The sequence below is a fragment of the Mytilus edulis genome, chromosome 4, assembly GCF_963676685.1.
Source record: "Mytilus edulis chromosome 4, xbMytEdul2.2, whole genome shotgun sequence".
In the NCBI taxonomy this organism is placed as follows: Eukaryota; Metazoa; Mollusca; class Bivalvia; order Mytilida; family Mytilidae; genus Mytilus; species Mytilus edulis.
Window position 1 is genome coordinate 87,805,845 of NC_092347.1, and position 15,564 is coordinate 87,821,408.

A 15,564-nucleotide genomic window follows, 5' to 3' on the forward strand; every position below is an offset into this window, starting at 1 on the left:
ATGATTCAAAGTCTTTAATATAATGTAAAGACATTCTTAGCAATTCAACAAAAATCATAAATTCTGCATCAATATTAAATATATATATTTAACATTTTTTACTCTTCATTGATTGTATATTCTTCCTAAGAATATTCAAATTAATTGTTATCAATAAATATAGTATATAAAATCAATGTACATGTGTTTATTTCAATTGTCCTATGTTTATTTTTAAGGATCTCCGCTGAGATGATCCTACAGGGTAAAAACCATGTCAGTTAACACAATAAGCAACAAATCAGGCGTAAAAAACAACAAAAATTATAATTTCAAAGCTTTTCGTAACTAGTTTACTTGAAAAAGCATTACAAATACTTCAAAGCTGTTTCACATTTACCCAGATGCTATGCCAGTGATACAATAAGATGGCTAAATTGAGAATAAAATTTTATCCTATTCATTATTAGGACAAAAACTACGATAATTTAAAGAATGAACTTTCTATTTGGCATGCTTATATACCCTATATGATAGGGTAATTAAAATATATTTTGAATAATAGGGCCTATCATTCAAACTTTATTTTAATTCTAGGAGCCCTTAAATTTAGCAAGATATACTGTTGCATTTTCATTTCGTTTAGGATGTCAAGAATATCAAACATTTGAGTTAATTATGTATCTAAATTAGAACCAGTCATAAAAGTACTTAGTTCAAGCCATGTTATGCCGTATTGCCGGTATATTGACTTTAAGTGAATTAGTTACGCTATATATAATAAAAGAAGACAACAGTATAAGAAAGTAAATGTTTTTGTATTAGACATAATAAAATTGGAAGCATAACTGCATTCAAATAATACACAACTTATAATCAAACAAAATGAATGCATCTTGAAAATATATTTTCATTGATGTAAGGTACATAACACAATTATGCTGTATTCATACATTCATTGTTTAACAGCATATTTTTTTGTTAAATCTATAAGATTCTAATTGAGCAGAAAAAAAATATCTTTCAAACACGTTACCATTACTAATGTATGGGACGTATCCCAATCATACATTCATTCTTTATTACTAATCAAGTCAAATAACAACTTGAAATCATTTTGTGTGATAAACACAAGGGACACAACTCTTTCATACAATCACTTATACCTTATATTATATTCTAAAAAATCAATAAGATACACAAATAAAGATCCTGCTTCACAAGGTAGATGAATTTAATACACAAAGTTTATATAACAATACTATGTAAACAATGTTTTCATGTATAAAAGGAGGTATACAGTAAAATGTATATACATCCTTGTCTACAGCAATCCTGAATTGTAACATACATGGAATGCTTTGCTAACTACATTGTTTCTTAACATTGATACCCTGCTAATGTATAGTGGATGATAACATACAAATTCAATGCCTTTCCAACTCATGTCAATCACTTCAACGAAAATTTAAAACTGAATGACAAGTACCGTAATGGAAAAACTTATTGAATATGTAAACTAAGTTATTTAAATCAATCAAAACTATTGTTACAGTAATCTGTGGTAAGAAAGGTATTATTCAAATGGTGGTTCAAGAGTTATGGCAAACAAAATAATTTTAACCAATCAAAACTATTGTAAGCTGTGATTAGAAGACAATATTAAAAATGGTGGTGGTCCAACATTATGGTAAACAAGTAACGTAAATATAAGCGTTATACAAAAAGATAAAGAAAAAATTGTAAATATCTTCTCTCTCACATACATAATGAATTAAAAAAACTAAAAATAACTTAAATTAAAAAAAATGTATTGGATAACTCAAAAACATGTTTTTCCAGGGCACAATAACCAGTTGGCAAGTTGTGTTCTAAAATCTACACCTTTCTGAATATGCATGCAATATTTGAAACTAGTAGTTAAGCAAAATACAATCAATCCAAAATCTACAATCGCATGAGAGATGCATGGTGAAAAAAATAATCATTTTTTAACTAATGTGGATTTATAATTAGTATTTTTAGGTGGAATATTTCCTACTTATCATATCATATAGATGTTCAATATTATGTGATGGCAATATCATCTATTATAGAGATTTAAGGATGCAATAATGATTTTTTTCAAATGATGATTGTGATAAAAAAAAAAAAAGAAAGATTTTTGACTGTGAGATCCCTACATAAGAAATAACAGCCATATTTGTATACCTGTTTCACGAATCTCACAATTGTATACAAGGAATGTAACTTTCATCTATCTGACTGTTTTATGGATATGGGAGATTTTAAAACAATGTAATATTCACATATCTTTGTTCTATGGCTATGTGAGATTTTTTTTACAAAGAATGTGATTTTCACATACCTTTGTTCTATGGCTCATGTGAGATTTTTAAACAATAAATGGCAATGACAATGTATCTATATGTTTTATGTAACTATGAGATTTTAATGTAAGGAATGTCACTGACACAATATCACAGCAATTTACTAGTCCAATCTTTCCATTATTTGTGACATGGTGTTTTTAATCTTGTTTGTCCTTTAGCTAATATCAATCTGTGTCCTTGGAAAAATGTTACCAAATCCATAAGATTAGAAAATTCCTGTAAATAGAATAAAATCAGTATTAACAAGTAAAACTGCAAGCTTAACAGGAAGTTGTTGAGTGATGAATCTGAAAACCCATCACACAGTCTAGCTGAATTATATAAACCCTGAAACCAAATTTCCGAAATCCTTATGATTTTGTCTTTGTTATTTATAAAACAACTATCATTAAGTAAAGTTATCGGTGAGAGCTAAGAAAATTTCAAATGCAAACTGTGACAGATGAGAATGATAATAAATAGACTTACCATACAAGATGTTCATGAGGGGCAGATCTTAAAATGCATCACAATGTAACAGAAGTTCATCTACACACAATTTGAAACAAAATATCATAGATTTATCAGTAGTTAAGTTGATAAGTAATATTGTCACAGTAAGTGATAGAGGGAGATAAGCAGCATACCCTTGGAGCAAGATCATAAGAGACATTAGCCATTTGTTTAATACAATATGTACTTCCTTAATTTGAATAAATTAGTATTTTGTATTTTTCTCCTTATTGCTATAATGTAAAACCAGGACTTGGTAGTTAGATTTTTTTTATCTGTACCATACAAGCTCATCTAACTTCTAAAATGGGTAAAGATATGACTATAAACTAACAACATTGTAATTTTCATGACCTCTATCATGAATGTCTGGACAAATTTAGCACAGATTTGTAAATAACAGCCAATGTGCTAATACTGTTTGTCAATGTACAATCAATGATGTATAATGATAAATCTTTAAAACAGTGTACCTGTTCACCGGGTTTGGCCATCCCTAAGGCATACTGATGGTTTGGTTTCTTTCTAATATTCAGATTGAAAACTTGACTCTCATAAAATATAGCTAAAGTGTATGGTTTTGTTTCTCCTCCTTTCTTACTTTTTCTTATCAAGTAACAACCATTCTGCAATAAAAAAATAAAATATATATAACTATTTAAGCTTAGGTTGTTTCCCTTTCAAATTTAATTTTTAGTAGGTTTGGCTGCACCAACAATTATCCCTGGTAATAAGAGCTGTTTATGTTATATTTCAGTTTCAACAAAAAATAGCACATGTCAAATGTTAAATATGATTGTTTTAAATGACATGCAACATATTTTATGGTATACATATACACTGATATGCTAAATACATTTCTATCCAATTTATACTTTCCTGACTGGTTGGTAATTTTTTTTAACATTTGCTTCCTTTGATCTCATTTATCAAATGATCAAAATTTAATTACAACATCAAATATTTTTGCTGATAATGATAATTCCTATGGTGAAGTCATGAGAAAAGTGGACCATTCCTGATGATGTCACATACTAAAAACACATCCTTTTGATCATTGAAAGAAGAAAGATATAAAGGTTCATCAACTTTGTCAAAAAAATCTAATGAAAAAGATTCCACCATCAAATATTATGCATTCCAATATTTTTCCATTTGTGTAGTAAAATTCTAATTATAATGAATCAACTGTATTCGAAACGCTCTTCAAACCTTGTCTTTTAATTTTTAAAAATTTTAAAACAACATAAAATGGAGAAATATTCTATATCACACTTGATGCAGTGGTATAATCTAATATGTATCATAAACAAAAGTTAAAAATAACCGACATCGTACATAAATTATTTTTTACTTTTTCTAGGTTTTCTATGTAAAATTGAGAAAGGAAAAGGTGAATGTGTCAAAGAGACAACATTCCGACCAAAGAGCAGACAACAGCCAAAGGCCAACAATGGGTCTTCAACACAGCGAGAAAATCCAGCACCAGGACTGTTTAACAAAATTGTGAATGACAACACTAAGAGATGAGATATAATTAGCTCTGTTCCCTGAAACAGTCCAGGAATTTCTCGCTACAATGAAGACCTGTTGGTGACCCTCTGCTGTTGTTTTTTATTTGGTCGGGTTGTTGTCTCTTTGACACATTCCCCATTTCCATTCTCAATTTCAAGTATGCTTTAAAGTTATACCACTTACAGTTCCTATTCCTAATAATTTATTATCAGCAATATTTCTGTCTACTTCTCCATGATACCATGGCTGCTCTTCCAAAGATAACTGAAATTATACAAATTGTCTTTTTCAGTTACACAGTATTGAAATACAGACTTTAATTAATTTTATCATTGAAACGGAGTTTAAACAAGAGGCTGTCACAACAACAGCGAACCGGATTTATTAACATTTATTTGTGTCCTGGCAATATCACAAGAACCATTACTGATGAATGGTGAAAGTGAAAATCGTCAATATCAAATTTGACCTCCATTTTGTCATCAGTATCAACATATTAAAATTTGAAAAGCTTAGATTGAATGGTTCATGAGTAAATGCAACAACGTGAATGGAAACGCCATTTTACGATCTTTCAAGAACCATAACTCCTGAACGGTAAAAGTCAAAATCGTCATTATTGAACTTGACCTCCATTTTGTCATCAGTAACAGCATATTAAAATTTCGGAAGCTTTGGTAGAACAGTTCATGCGTAAATGCACGGACACGACTGGCAACTCCATTTTTCAATCTTTCAAGAACCATAACTCCTGAACGGTAAAAGTCAACTTCGTCATTATTGAACTTGACCTCCATTCTGTCATTAGTAACAACATATTAAAATTTGGGAAGCTTTGGTAGAACAATTCATGCGTAAATGCACGGACACGACTAGAAAATCCATTTTTCAATCTTTCAAGAACCATAACTCCTGAACGGTAAAAGTCAAAATTGCCATTATTGAACTTGACCTTTGTATAGTTGTCAGTAATAACATATTAAAATTTTAAAAGCTTTGGTTAAACGGTTCATGAGTTAATGCACGGACAACATTTGATTGCCGCCCGGCCGCCCGCCGTACATCCCCAAATCAATAACCAACATTTTTGTCACAAAAATCCGGTTAAAAAAGTGTAAAATGTGAAAACATATTGCCTATCGTTCTTTGTCACCCATTGTGTTGTTGTTCATTACTACCCTAATTTCACTATAGCTGTCTTTTTTTTTATCTATTTGATTGGTTGCTGTCTAATTGATGTATACTGGACTTCTCAATATATTCATATCTACTTGAATCCCATCTTTAGCCTATTGAAAAACACATCCTTTGTACGTTCACTACAGCTCACAGAAACCAATATTTGCATAATCTGCCAATCTCATTCAATATTTTAATAATAAAAGAAATATGAGTTTATAAATTTATAAAAAAAATTATGATGAAGTAATAACTCACTGCTTTATTGACTTTCTCTACTTTTGTTCTACCTGTGAAGGAAAATAAACTTATTGATTAAAAAGGTATGATATGATAATGTTTAATGAACAATGATAAAATCTGAAATGATTCTATTGTAAATATGTTGATAAGAAAGTATGTGTTGTTCTAATGAGCATACCACCACTTGTAATTCAAAGTATTGGTAAACTGAAAGTTGGTGTGTGACAGATCAAAAAGCACACTCATGTTATAACTACTAACTTATCACTATCAAGGTTCTAGGTTCCTAAGAGAAATGTGATGAAAAATATTTAGTTTTTCTTAAACACATCCAAGAATTCAAAGTATCAGAAATAGGAAGTAGGTGTCTGACAGATACAACTTGTCACTGTCAAAGGTGGGCTTACAACTCAATTTTATTATATTTATATTTCCAGTGGGGAAAATTCCTTTAAAAGTTAATAATATAGTGCACTGATTTTCATAACTTGTCAGACATTCCTATTATAAATCAATTATATAAATTTCATAAATATCTGGCAATTATCATTTCTGTAATTCAATGGACCTCTAAATGGCTCTGATCCAACTTCTTCCTTCAGTTTTTTCAATTATTGAACTTGAAAACTTAACTTAATAATGTCTTTTTCTATTCTTTTGTTAAGGGAGATAATTCATTACCTGAACTCTCTCGTTTAACCTCTGCTGGAGAAGCGGGTGCTGCATCCATAGGAGGGACAGGTAGTTGTTTATCTGTAAAACACAATCATCAGTGTAAAGCATTATTAGAAAGAATTAAAGACTTAAAGTTAAAATTAAAGTTAAAAATAAGGAACTGAAGAAGGCGAATGGCCGAAACGTCTCAAAAAATTGGTTTATTGATACAATTATAAGAATTAAAGAGTCAATGATTGATACTTTATGAAAATCACTATCTCTGATTTCTATCTAACAGGTGTGCCACAGGAAAAATAACAACAATTCAAACTGTGAGCTACTGCTCACTGGTGATACCCCCGCCCAAATACTTGACGGTAAACAGACAGTTGTTGAGAGATGAATCTTAAAATGCATCACACGGTATATATCTGACTTTTATAAACCCTGAAACTTAATTTCAGAAATCCTTGTAAAGTAGTTCCTGAGAAAAGTTCTGATAGAAATATTCATGGGACTGATGGATGGACAGACATACAGAGGTTAAACAGTATACTCCCACTCTTTTAAACATGTTTCATGTCAAATTGCAAGTCCATTAAAGAGAAGGAGAGGAATGAACATGATACTTAAATAAATCATTCCTAAATCTTCATTATTGTATAACTGCATACTTACGTTTACCAGGTCTGGGGGGTAATGTGGCAGTCTGGCCTCCTATAATACAAATTAAAACTGTTCTGTACTTTATACCATGTTTTACAAACAAGATAAAAAAAATGAGCCACAAATTGATACAACTACAGCCTGGTGATATTTTCTGTCATCTTCTTTCAGCTTTAAACAATTTATACTGCAACTGTGTTTTTTTGCACAGTATTATAATAGTCCTTTAGTCATATAATTTTAACTTCAACAATGGGAATCTTGGCTGAAATCACCTCTCATTACTGAATATTCTCATTTAAAGGGAGGGGAATTTAGATTGAATTCACCTCCTCATAATAGAGTCCTCTCATTCATAGAGAGATTGAGTGATGGATGTTGGGAGAATCTTGGCTTAAATCTCTTCAACTTGTTTTAATATAAAGAGTAAAAAACTTGGCTGAATTTTCTAAATGTAGTCTCAAAAAGGGAGGACAGGGGAAATTTAGGCTGATATTTCTTTGATTTGTCTCAAAGAAAGGGAGGATGGTGAATACTGATTAAATTCATTTTTTTTTAAAAGAGGCAGAAAAGGGAACACCTCAAGTCGAAGATAACCTGAAAATGTCATGACACCCAAATCCACAAAACACTACATAGACAACTAGACTGAGCACAAACTCTAACAAAAACTAGGGGTAATCTCAGTTAGTACTGTATGATAGCAGATTCTAATCTATTAGTTGCACCCTTCATATGGCGAGTTAAGTAAAAAAATTGTGATGTCCCATTCATTTATTAATCTCGATCAGAGGGAGTAGAGAATCTTCTTTACCCATTATATACCTGATATCATAACTTACCATTTTGAACTGGAAAGACTTGTACACCTTCATGACCTGTTCAATGTAAATAAACAATCAGAATTATTTCAAAACCATAAAGTAAACAAAATATATATTTTATATGAAATATCTTTGATAATTAAATTACAAAAAATTGATAGTATCTGATTTTAAATAAACTCATTAAAGATACCAGAATTAAAATTTTGTATGTCAGTACTTGGGAACATACAGTATATCTTATATATATGTTCCTGTCAGTACCCAGTTGTCGTTTACACAAAAAGACTCATAAATGCATGCTCTACTTTTCAAGACTCGGGATGATTTAGAGCTTTACATATTGTATTGAATGACACTAGGCTATTGTTAAAGACTTGGGTATTGACCTATAGATGCCTAGGATTTATTGTGACCTTGGCTTGTGATCACATTGATATATGGCCAGCATCTCCCATTATTCTTAGCTAATTTTGTGATTAATATGCAAGATTTTCATCTTCTTACTTGACGGTCTTCATTTCAACTAGAATCTGTTTTGGCATAACAAGATCAGAAAATTAATAGTTCTATAACACCATAAATTTTTCAAAATAATTGAAAATTCTTCTTGTTATCTGACATGGAATTAACATAAAATGATAAATCTTGATAGATTTTCCATTTCATTTAATTGGGCCAGATGAGCTAAAACTGAATTCTTTATTTTTACAGATGTTGTTGTTTCCTTTGCCAATTGAGTTTTTTTTTCTAAATAAGAAATATATACATATATAGAATTGTGTCCATAAATAGATATGATTTTCTTATAAACATTTTACCTTTCTTTTTATTCTTTTTCATTGTATCTTCTTGCTAAAGAAACAAAATAAGATAACATACTAGTATATGATAAATACAATCATAGTCTATATGGTAGAATGGTGTGCTCATTTTTTGCACAAATATTTTTTTTATGCTATCATAAGTTCCCTTAAACTACACTTTACATCATTAAACACCTTAGTGCTTATCTGTAATTCTAGGTCAGCTAATTCACAGAAACCTGCATGATCCCTTTAAAAATTATAAAATAAATATCAGTTACAAAGCTTGGTTCCAGAAAACGGAGGCTCAAGGTTGGAATTTATTTTTGGAAATTAAAGGGTCACATTGATTTCATTTTAAAGCTCTGGTAAATAAATATTTGAGAAGAAAAACTTCTTAAGAGCCTGTGTCGCTCACCTTGGTCTATGTGCATATTAAACAAAATACACAGATGGATTAATGACAAAATTGTGTTTTGGTGATGGTGATGTGCTTGTAAATACTGAACATTCTTGCTACTTACATTTATCTCTATCTATAATGAACTCGGTCCATTAGTAACAGAGGAAAATATTTTGTTAAAAGTTACAAACATTTACAAAATTTATGAAAATTGTCAAAAATTGACTGTAAAGGGCAATAACTCCTTCAGTGGTCAACTGACCATTTTGGTCATGTTTGACTTGTTTGTAGATCTTACTTTGCTGAACATTATTGCTGTTTACAGTTTATCTCTATTTATTATAATATTCAAGATAATAACCAAAAACGGCAAAAGGAGTAGGTCCGGTAAGGACCGATTTTGGCCTCAAATTTCAGGTTCATCTGACGAAAGATTTTGACCACTTTTTAAACACTTAAGTGTCTATTTTATTTGAATTAATTAGGTTATGTGAAAGATTTTAAAAATTTAGTCATTAAAAACGATCCGATTCAAGCTCAAATATGAAAAATCTACCTAATATGTCGAAAAATGTCACTTTTCAGATGGTTTTTGGTAAAAATGAAAGTGGCCACATCCATGTTCATCCTCAACCTTTATATATGTTATGTATTATCATAAAATACAACTTACATTTCAATATTAAGGATGAACACGAATGCGGCCACTTTCGTTTTACACGAAAACCGTCTAAAATTTAACTAAAATGCTAGAATTATGAGGATTTCAGTAATTTAGCATGACTTAATGGTGCTAGTACTGGATATATGTGCATTGTATTGTCAAAAACAGCCCATATTTATGTAGCAGAAGCATTCTACTGTCCAATAAATAACTAAAGGTTTACATTTTATCAATTTTGTAAAACTGCTATATTTTGGGGCCAAAAAGGGGTCTTACTGAACCTACTCCTTTCCTTAAAGATTACCAATTCAGGGGCAGCAACCCAACAACCATCTTAAAATTTCAGGGCAAATAGATTTTGACTTGATAAACAATTTAACCCCCATGTCCGATTTGCTCAAAATGCTTTGGTTTCAGAGGTATAAGCCAAAATCTACATTTCACCCCTATGTTCTATTTTTAGATATGGTGGCTATCTTGGTTTGTTGGATGAGTCACCGCACACCTTTTTTTAACTAAATACCTCAATGATGATTGTGGCCAAGTATGGTTAAATTTGGCCCAGTAGTTTCAGAGAATAAAATTTTTGTAAAAGATTACAGACACATTTTTAAACTAGATACCCCAATGATGATTGTGGCCAAGTTTGGTTAAATTTGGCCCAGTAGTTGCAGATGAGAAGATTTTTGTAAAAGTTAACAACGACAGACGACGGGTAACAGATGACAACGGATGCCAGACACCAAGTGATGAGAAAAGCTCACTTGGCCTTTTAGGCCAGGTGAGCTAAAAAATCACTTTAACTCATGATTAATAACATAAACAGTATCAAAAGGTCTAATAATTCTAATTGTATATGACATTTTCTAAAATTTAGTTTTTGGTGGCCTTCAGCTGTTTTCTGTTCTTTGGTCAGGTTGTTGTCTTTTTGACACATCCCCTATTTCCATTCTCAATTTTTATTTACTTGTTTAGTCTCAAACAAAATTTTAGAAAACAAGGTTTCAATGATTCATCTACAAACAATGGGAAGATTTTTCTTCAATACTTTGATGGCAAGCACCTGTTATTTACAGTAAGAGAAAAACAATAAACCAACATTCAAAGAAACTAATTACACCCATGCTACATGCAAGAACAAATTCAGATCTGTGTGTCAATTTACAACTAACAACAAATCTCTGTCTTCAAATTTCAAAAGGGAAACTAAAGATTATTTTAGTTGAGTTATATTAACAACCCTTTACAGTTTAGTTCTGTTTGGACTAAAAACAATGTAAAATGTGAATTTGTTCAAAGCAACAGGATTGCAAAATTTGAGTATAGACAAAATGCAGGACTGCTAATGTTGACAATTGGATAGAAATATATTGTAAAGCATGAACTTGTGCAATGTTAAAACAGAATATCAGCAGGGTGCAGGACCATAAGTGTTTATAACTGGATATTAATTAACAAGCATGACTTTTGCAATGCTGAAATATAAGTGTCAGCCGGGTGCAGGACCAGAAGTGTTTATAACTGGATATTAATTATCAAGCACGACTTCTGCAATGCTGAAATATAATTATCAGCAGGGTGCAGGACCATAAGTGTTTATAACTGGATATTAATTATCAAGCACGACTTCTGCAATGCTGAAATATAATTATCAGCAGGGTGCAGGACCATAAGTGTTTATAACTGGATATTAATTATCAAGCGGGACTTCTGCAATGCTGAAATATAAGTGTCAGCAGGCTGCAGGACCAGAAGTGTTTATAACTGGATATTAATTATCAAGCATGACTTTTGCAATGCTGAAATATAAGTGTCAGCAGGCTGCAGGACCATAAGTGTTTATAACTGGATATTAACTATCAAGCATGACTTTTGCAATGCTGAAATATAAGTGTCAGCAGGCTGCAGGACCAGAAGTGTTTATAACTGGATATTAATTATCAAGCATGACTTTTGCAATGCTGAAATATAAGTGTCAGCAGGCTGCAGGACCATAAGTGTTTATAACTGGATATTAACTATCAAGCATGACTTCTGCAATGCTGAAATTTAAGTCTCAGCAGGGTGCAGGACCATAAGTGTTTATAACTGGATATTAATTATCAAGCATGACTTTTGCAATGCTGAAATATTAGTGTCAGCAGGCTGCAGGACCATAAGTGTTTATAACTGAATATTAATTATCAAGTGTGACTTTTGCAATGCTGAAATATAAGTGTCAGCAGGCTGCAGGACCAGAAGTGTTTATAACTGGATATTAATTATCAAGCATGACTTTTGCAATGCTGAAATATAAGTGTCAGCAGGCTGCAGGACCATAAGTGTTTATAACTGGATATTAACTATCAAGCATGACTTCTGCAATGCTGAAATTTAAGTCTCAGCAGGGTGCAGGCCCATAAGTGTTTATAACTGGATATTAATTATCAAGCGTGACTTTTGCAATGCTGAAATATAAGTGTCAGCAGGCTGCAGGACCAGAAGTGTTTATAACTGGATATTAATTATCAAGCATGACTTTTGCAATGCTGAAATATAAGTGTCAGCAGGCTGCAGGACCATAAGTGTTTATAACTGGATATTAACTATCAAGCATGACTTCTGCAATGCTGAAATTTAAGTCTCAGCAGGGTGCAGGACCATAAGTGTTTATAACTGGATATTAATTATCAAGCATGACTTTTGCAATGCTGAAATATTAGTGTCAGCAGGCTGCAGGACCATAAGTGTTTATAACTGAATATTAATTATCAAGTGTGACTTTTGCAATGCTGAAATATAAGTCTCAGCAGGGTGCAGGACCATAAGTGTTTATTACTGGATATTAGTTATCAAGCGTGACTTCTGCAATGCTGAAATATATGTGTCAGCCGGCTGCAGGACCAGAAGTGTTTATAACTGGATATTAATTATCAAGCGTGACTTCTGCAATGCTGAAATATAAGTGTCAGCAGGCTGCAGGACCAGAAGTGTTTATAACTGGATATTAATTAACAAGCATGACTTTTGCAATGCTGAAATATAATTGTTAGCAGGGTGCAGGCCCATAAGTGTTTATAACTGGATATTAATTATCAAGCATAACTTTTGCAATGCTGAAATATAAGTTTCAGCAGGGTGCAGGCCCATAAGTGTTTATAACTGGATATTAATTAACAAGCAAGACTTTTGCAATGCTGAAATATAAGTGTCAGCCAGGTGCAGGATTATAAGTTTTATATATGCACTATATATATATATTTGATCAATTAATACGATATACCGGATAGGGGGTTATTTTGGCGGGTGTAAAATTTTGCGATTTTCATGTAAGAAGGTATATGAAATATTTTGGTGGTTAATATTTTCACAGATGCAAATCTTTTATCAATACCTATGCATGCACACTTATAATTTGCTGGAATTTATTTTGGTGATTTTGTTCTATTCATGAGAAAATAAGCGAAAATTTGCACCCTGCGAAAATAACCCGCTATACAGTATTCTGTTGCTGTTTTTTCTATGGTCGAGTTGTTGTCTATTTGACACATTCCCCATTTCCATTCTCAATTTTATTATAAAAGCATGACCTTCGGTAATGGCAATATATATGTGTTGACAGGATGATGAACCACAAATGTTGATTAGATTAAAATACACATCTATTGCAGGATGATTTGATGAGATCTGACTGACAGCACCATTAAGCTATGTAGCTGGTACAATATTGAACACAACCCTGGTTGACAGAACCATTAAGCTATGTAGCGGGTACAATATTAAACACAACCCTGGTTGACAGAACCATTATGTTATTTAAAGTAGACCTACTGAGGCTTGCATTGTCATATAGTCATCCTGTGGCATTTCTCCTTTCAATATTTCCTCTGGTACCTCATACTCCAACTAAAATAAACATAGTAAAGACAAACATGCTATTAGTAACTTAGTTACTTCAGAGTAAAGTGCACCCAGTACCTGTGTTAAACGTTTGACAAAAAGGAAGCATCCGATGTAATGATATGAGTTAATTTTCCTAGAAAAAGAACATTGTAAAAAAATGGGTCCAAAAATCAATAAATCTGAATAAATGTATATGTTAGATTCAGCATATCAAGGAACCCCTCATGTTCAGTTTTTGTTGAATTCAAAGTTTAATTTTGAACCCCAATTTGGATCAACATGAACCCCAAGAATACAAGACTTTGAACCCCACTGCAATTCAGGTCAGAAAATACCATTAAGCAATTTATTCTTAATTTCATAGAGATCCATAGACTTATTCTCAAGTTATTGTCAGAAAACCATAAAATCCTTGTTTATTGGGTCCTAATTCCTAAATGGTTTGGGTCATAACCCCCCAAATCAATCCCAACCTTCCTTTTGGAATATGGAGTATTGAAGTGCAATGTCATAGAGATCAATTCCCTCATACTCAGGTTATTCTCCTGCTAGAAGCAAGAAAATGGTTTTTTTTGCCCCTTTTTGAAGATGACATAGCCTTTCCATTATTTAGCCTCAATTTTTTACCGGACAAATTTAATGTCCAAAAGTTAAATTTTTCACATCTCTACTGAAACATAAAATTCTAAAAATTGTATGTAAAACATCATGACAATTACAGGTACCGCAAATATTTTTATTTTTTAAAACATAACACAAAGCAATCAATTGTGAAAATGAGATCAAAATCAGGGGCACCACAGTGTCAGGGAGAAATATATACACATTACATTTTACTATTTCCCAAACAAATTTTGTTTAATTAGCATAGTAACTTAGAACACTTATGTTAAACAACATTCCCAATTTTCAAAAAATATGGTGGTGAATACTCAAGATTTTCTCTTGAAATTTAAATATATTTACTATTTTCTGCTTTATTAAATATATAAGCACATAATTCTGAAAAAATAAAAGGAAAATGATTCACATTCTAACTTGATATAAGTTTCTTACAACATAAAATTTGCAAATTTCGAATGATTTGGTTTAGGCTAAACTACTAGCCCCTTAACCAATTTCAGAATGTACATACATACTTCAACTATACGCCTCGTCTCCTCTTGGTGGGGACATAAGAATGATATATAATAACTGAATTCTAATACTACCCCAAGATGAGAGAGAATTGTACATTTATTATGTACAACATGTTAGTTAAGTAGTTAGAACAGTGTTTGTAAGGCATGCAAACAAAACCTTTACCACAAAATTAAAACGGGATAAGATTCAATGATATAACATTTCTGTAAAGAATTGATCATGTAAAATGAAAGACAGAAAGACTTTCAGTAAAACTGTTTTCTTGTCATATACCTCAGGTGTTGAATTTCAATTCGTATGGTTTCTTCTTTACATGGTATATTTGCTGACCTCAACACACTAAATATCTCATCTGTTCCAATTTATATTTAGCTGTGGTACTTATTTTTACTTGTTAAAGGTACTTGTATTGGATGTTAAAGGTGTCAACTGTTTTGTTTACCTAATTCTTTTGGTTTGGTGGTGGTATTTCTCCCTAAGATGTCAGGATTTAAAAAAATTTTTTTTACTAGGTTTTGGTGTGTTCTCATACCTGCTCAAATTCCTCTTGTTTTGGTGCTGGTGGTGGTTTTCTGCCATGGTATGGGGACTTCTGTTGTGATGGTTTAGGTGTTGGTGGTAAAACTGCTACTTTTGATCTACTTGGGGAGGGCTGTGGAGGGGCTTCATCTGGATCTTCATATACATCCTATAAATAGATAAATACATCCTATAAATA

General features: G+C 31.7%; 1 protein-coding gene across 50 annotated transcripts in view; it reads right to left on the minus strand.

Annotated features, from left to right (window-relative positions):
• The window catches only part of LOC139520909 (lymphocyte cytosolic protein 2-like), an 87,048-nt gene continuing 71,484 nt past the window's right edge, over nucleotides 1-15,564 (minus strand). For 37 of the 50 annotated variants that reach the window (XM_071313950.1, XM_071313956.1, XM_071313953.1 and 34 more), the window contains 10 exons: nucleotides 15,379-15,534; nucleotides 13,632-13,706; nucleotides 8,770-8,803; nucleotides 7,967-8,002; nucleotides 7,137-7,175; nucleotides 6,483-6,554; nucleotides 5,817-5,848; nucleotides 4,563-4,643; nucleotides 3,338-3,490; nucleotides 1-2,588 (listed from right to left, as the gene is read on the minus strand). In XM_071313950.1, coding sequence (XP_071170051.1) covers nucleotides 2,490-2,588; nucleotides 3,338-3,490; nucleotides 4,563-4,643; nucleotides 5,817-5,848; nucleotides 6,483-6,554; nucleotides 7,137-7,175; nucleotides 7,967-8,002; nucleotides 8,770-8,803; nucleotides 13,632-13,706; nucleotides 15,379-15,534 — 777 coding nt within the window. In that variant the 3' untranslated portion in view covers nucleotides 1-2,489. The remainder of the gene's footprint in view (nucleotides 2,589-3,337; nucleotides 3,491-4,562; nucleotides 4,644-5,816; nucleotides 5,849-6,482; nucleotides 6,555-7,136; nucleotides 7,176-7,966; nucleotides 8,003-8,769; nucleotides 8,804-13,631; nucleotides 13,707-15,378; nucleotides 15,535-15,564) is intronic. The other 13 variants (XM_071313973.1, XM_071313962.1, XM_071313966.1 and 10 more) reach the window with 1 other exon arrangement.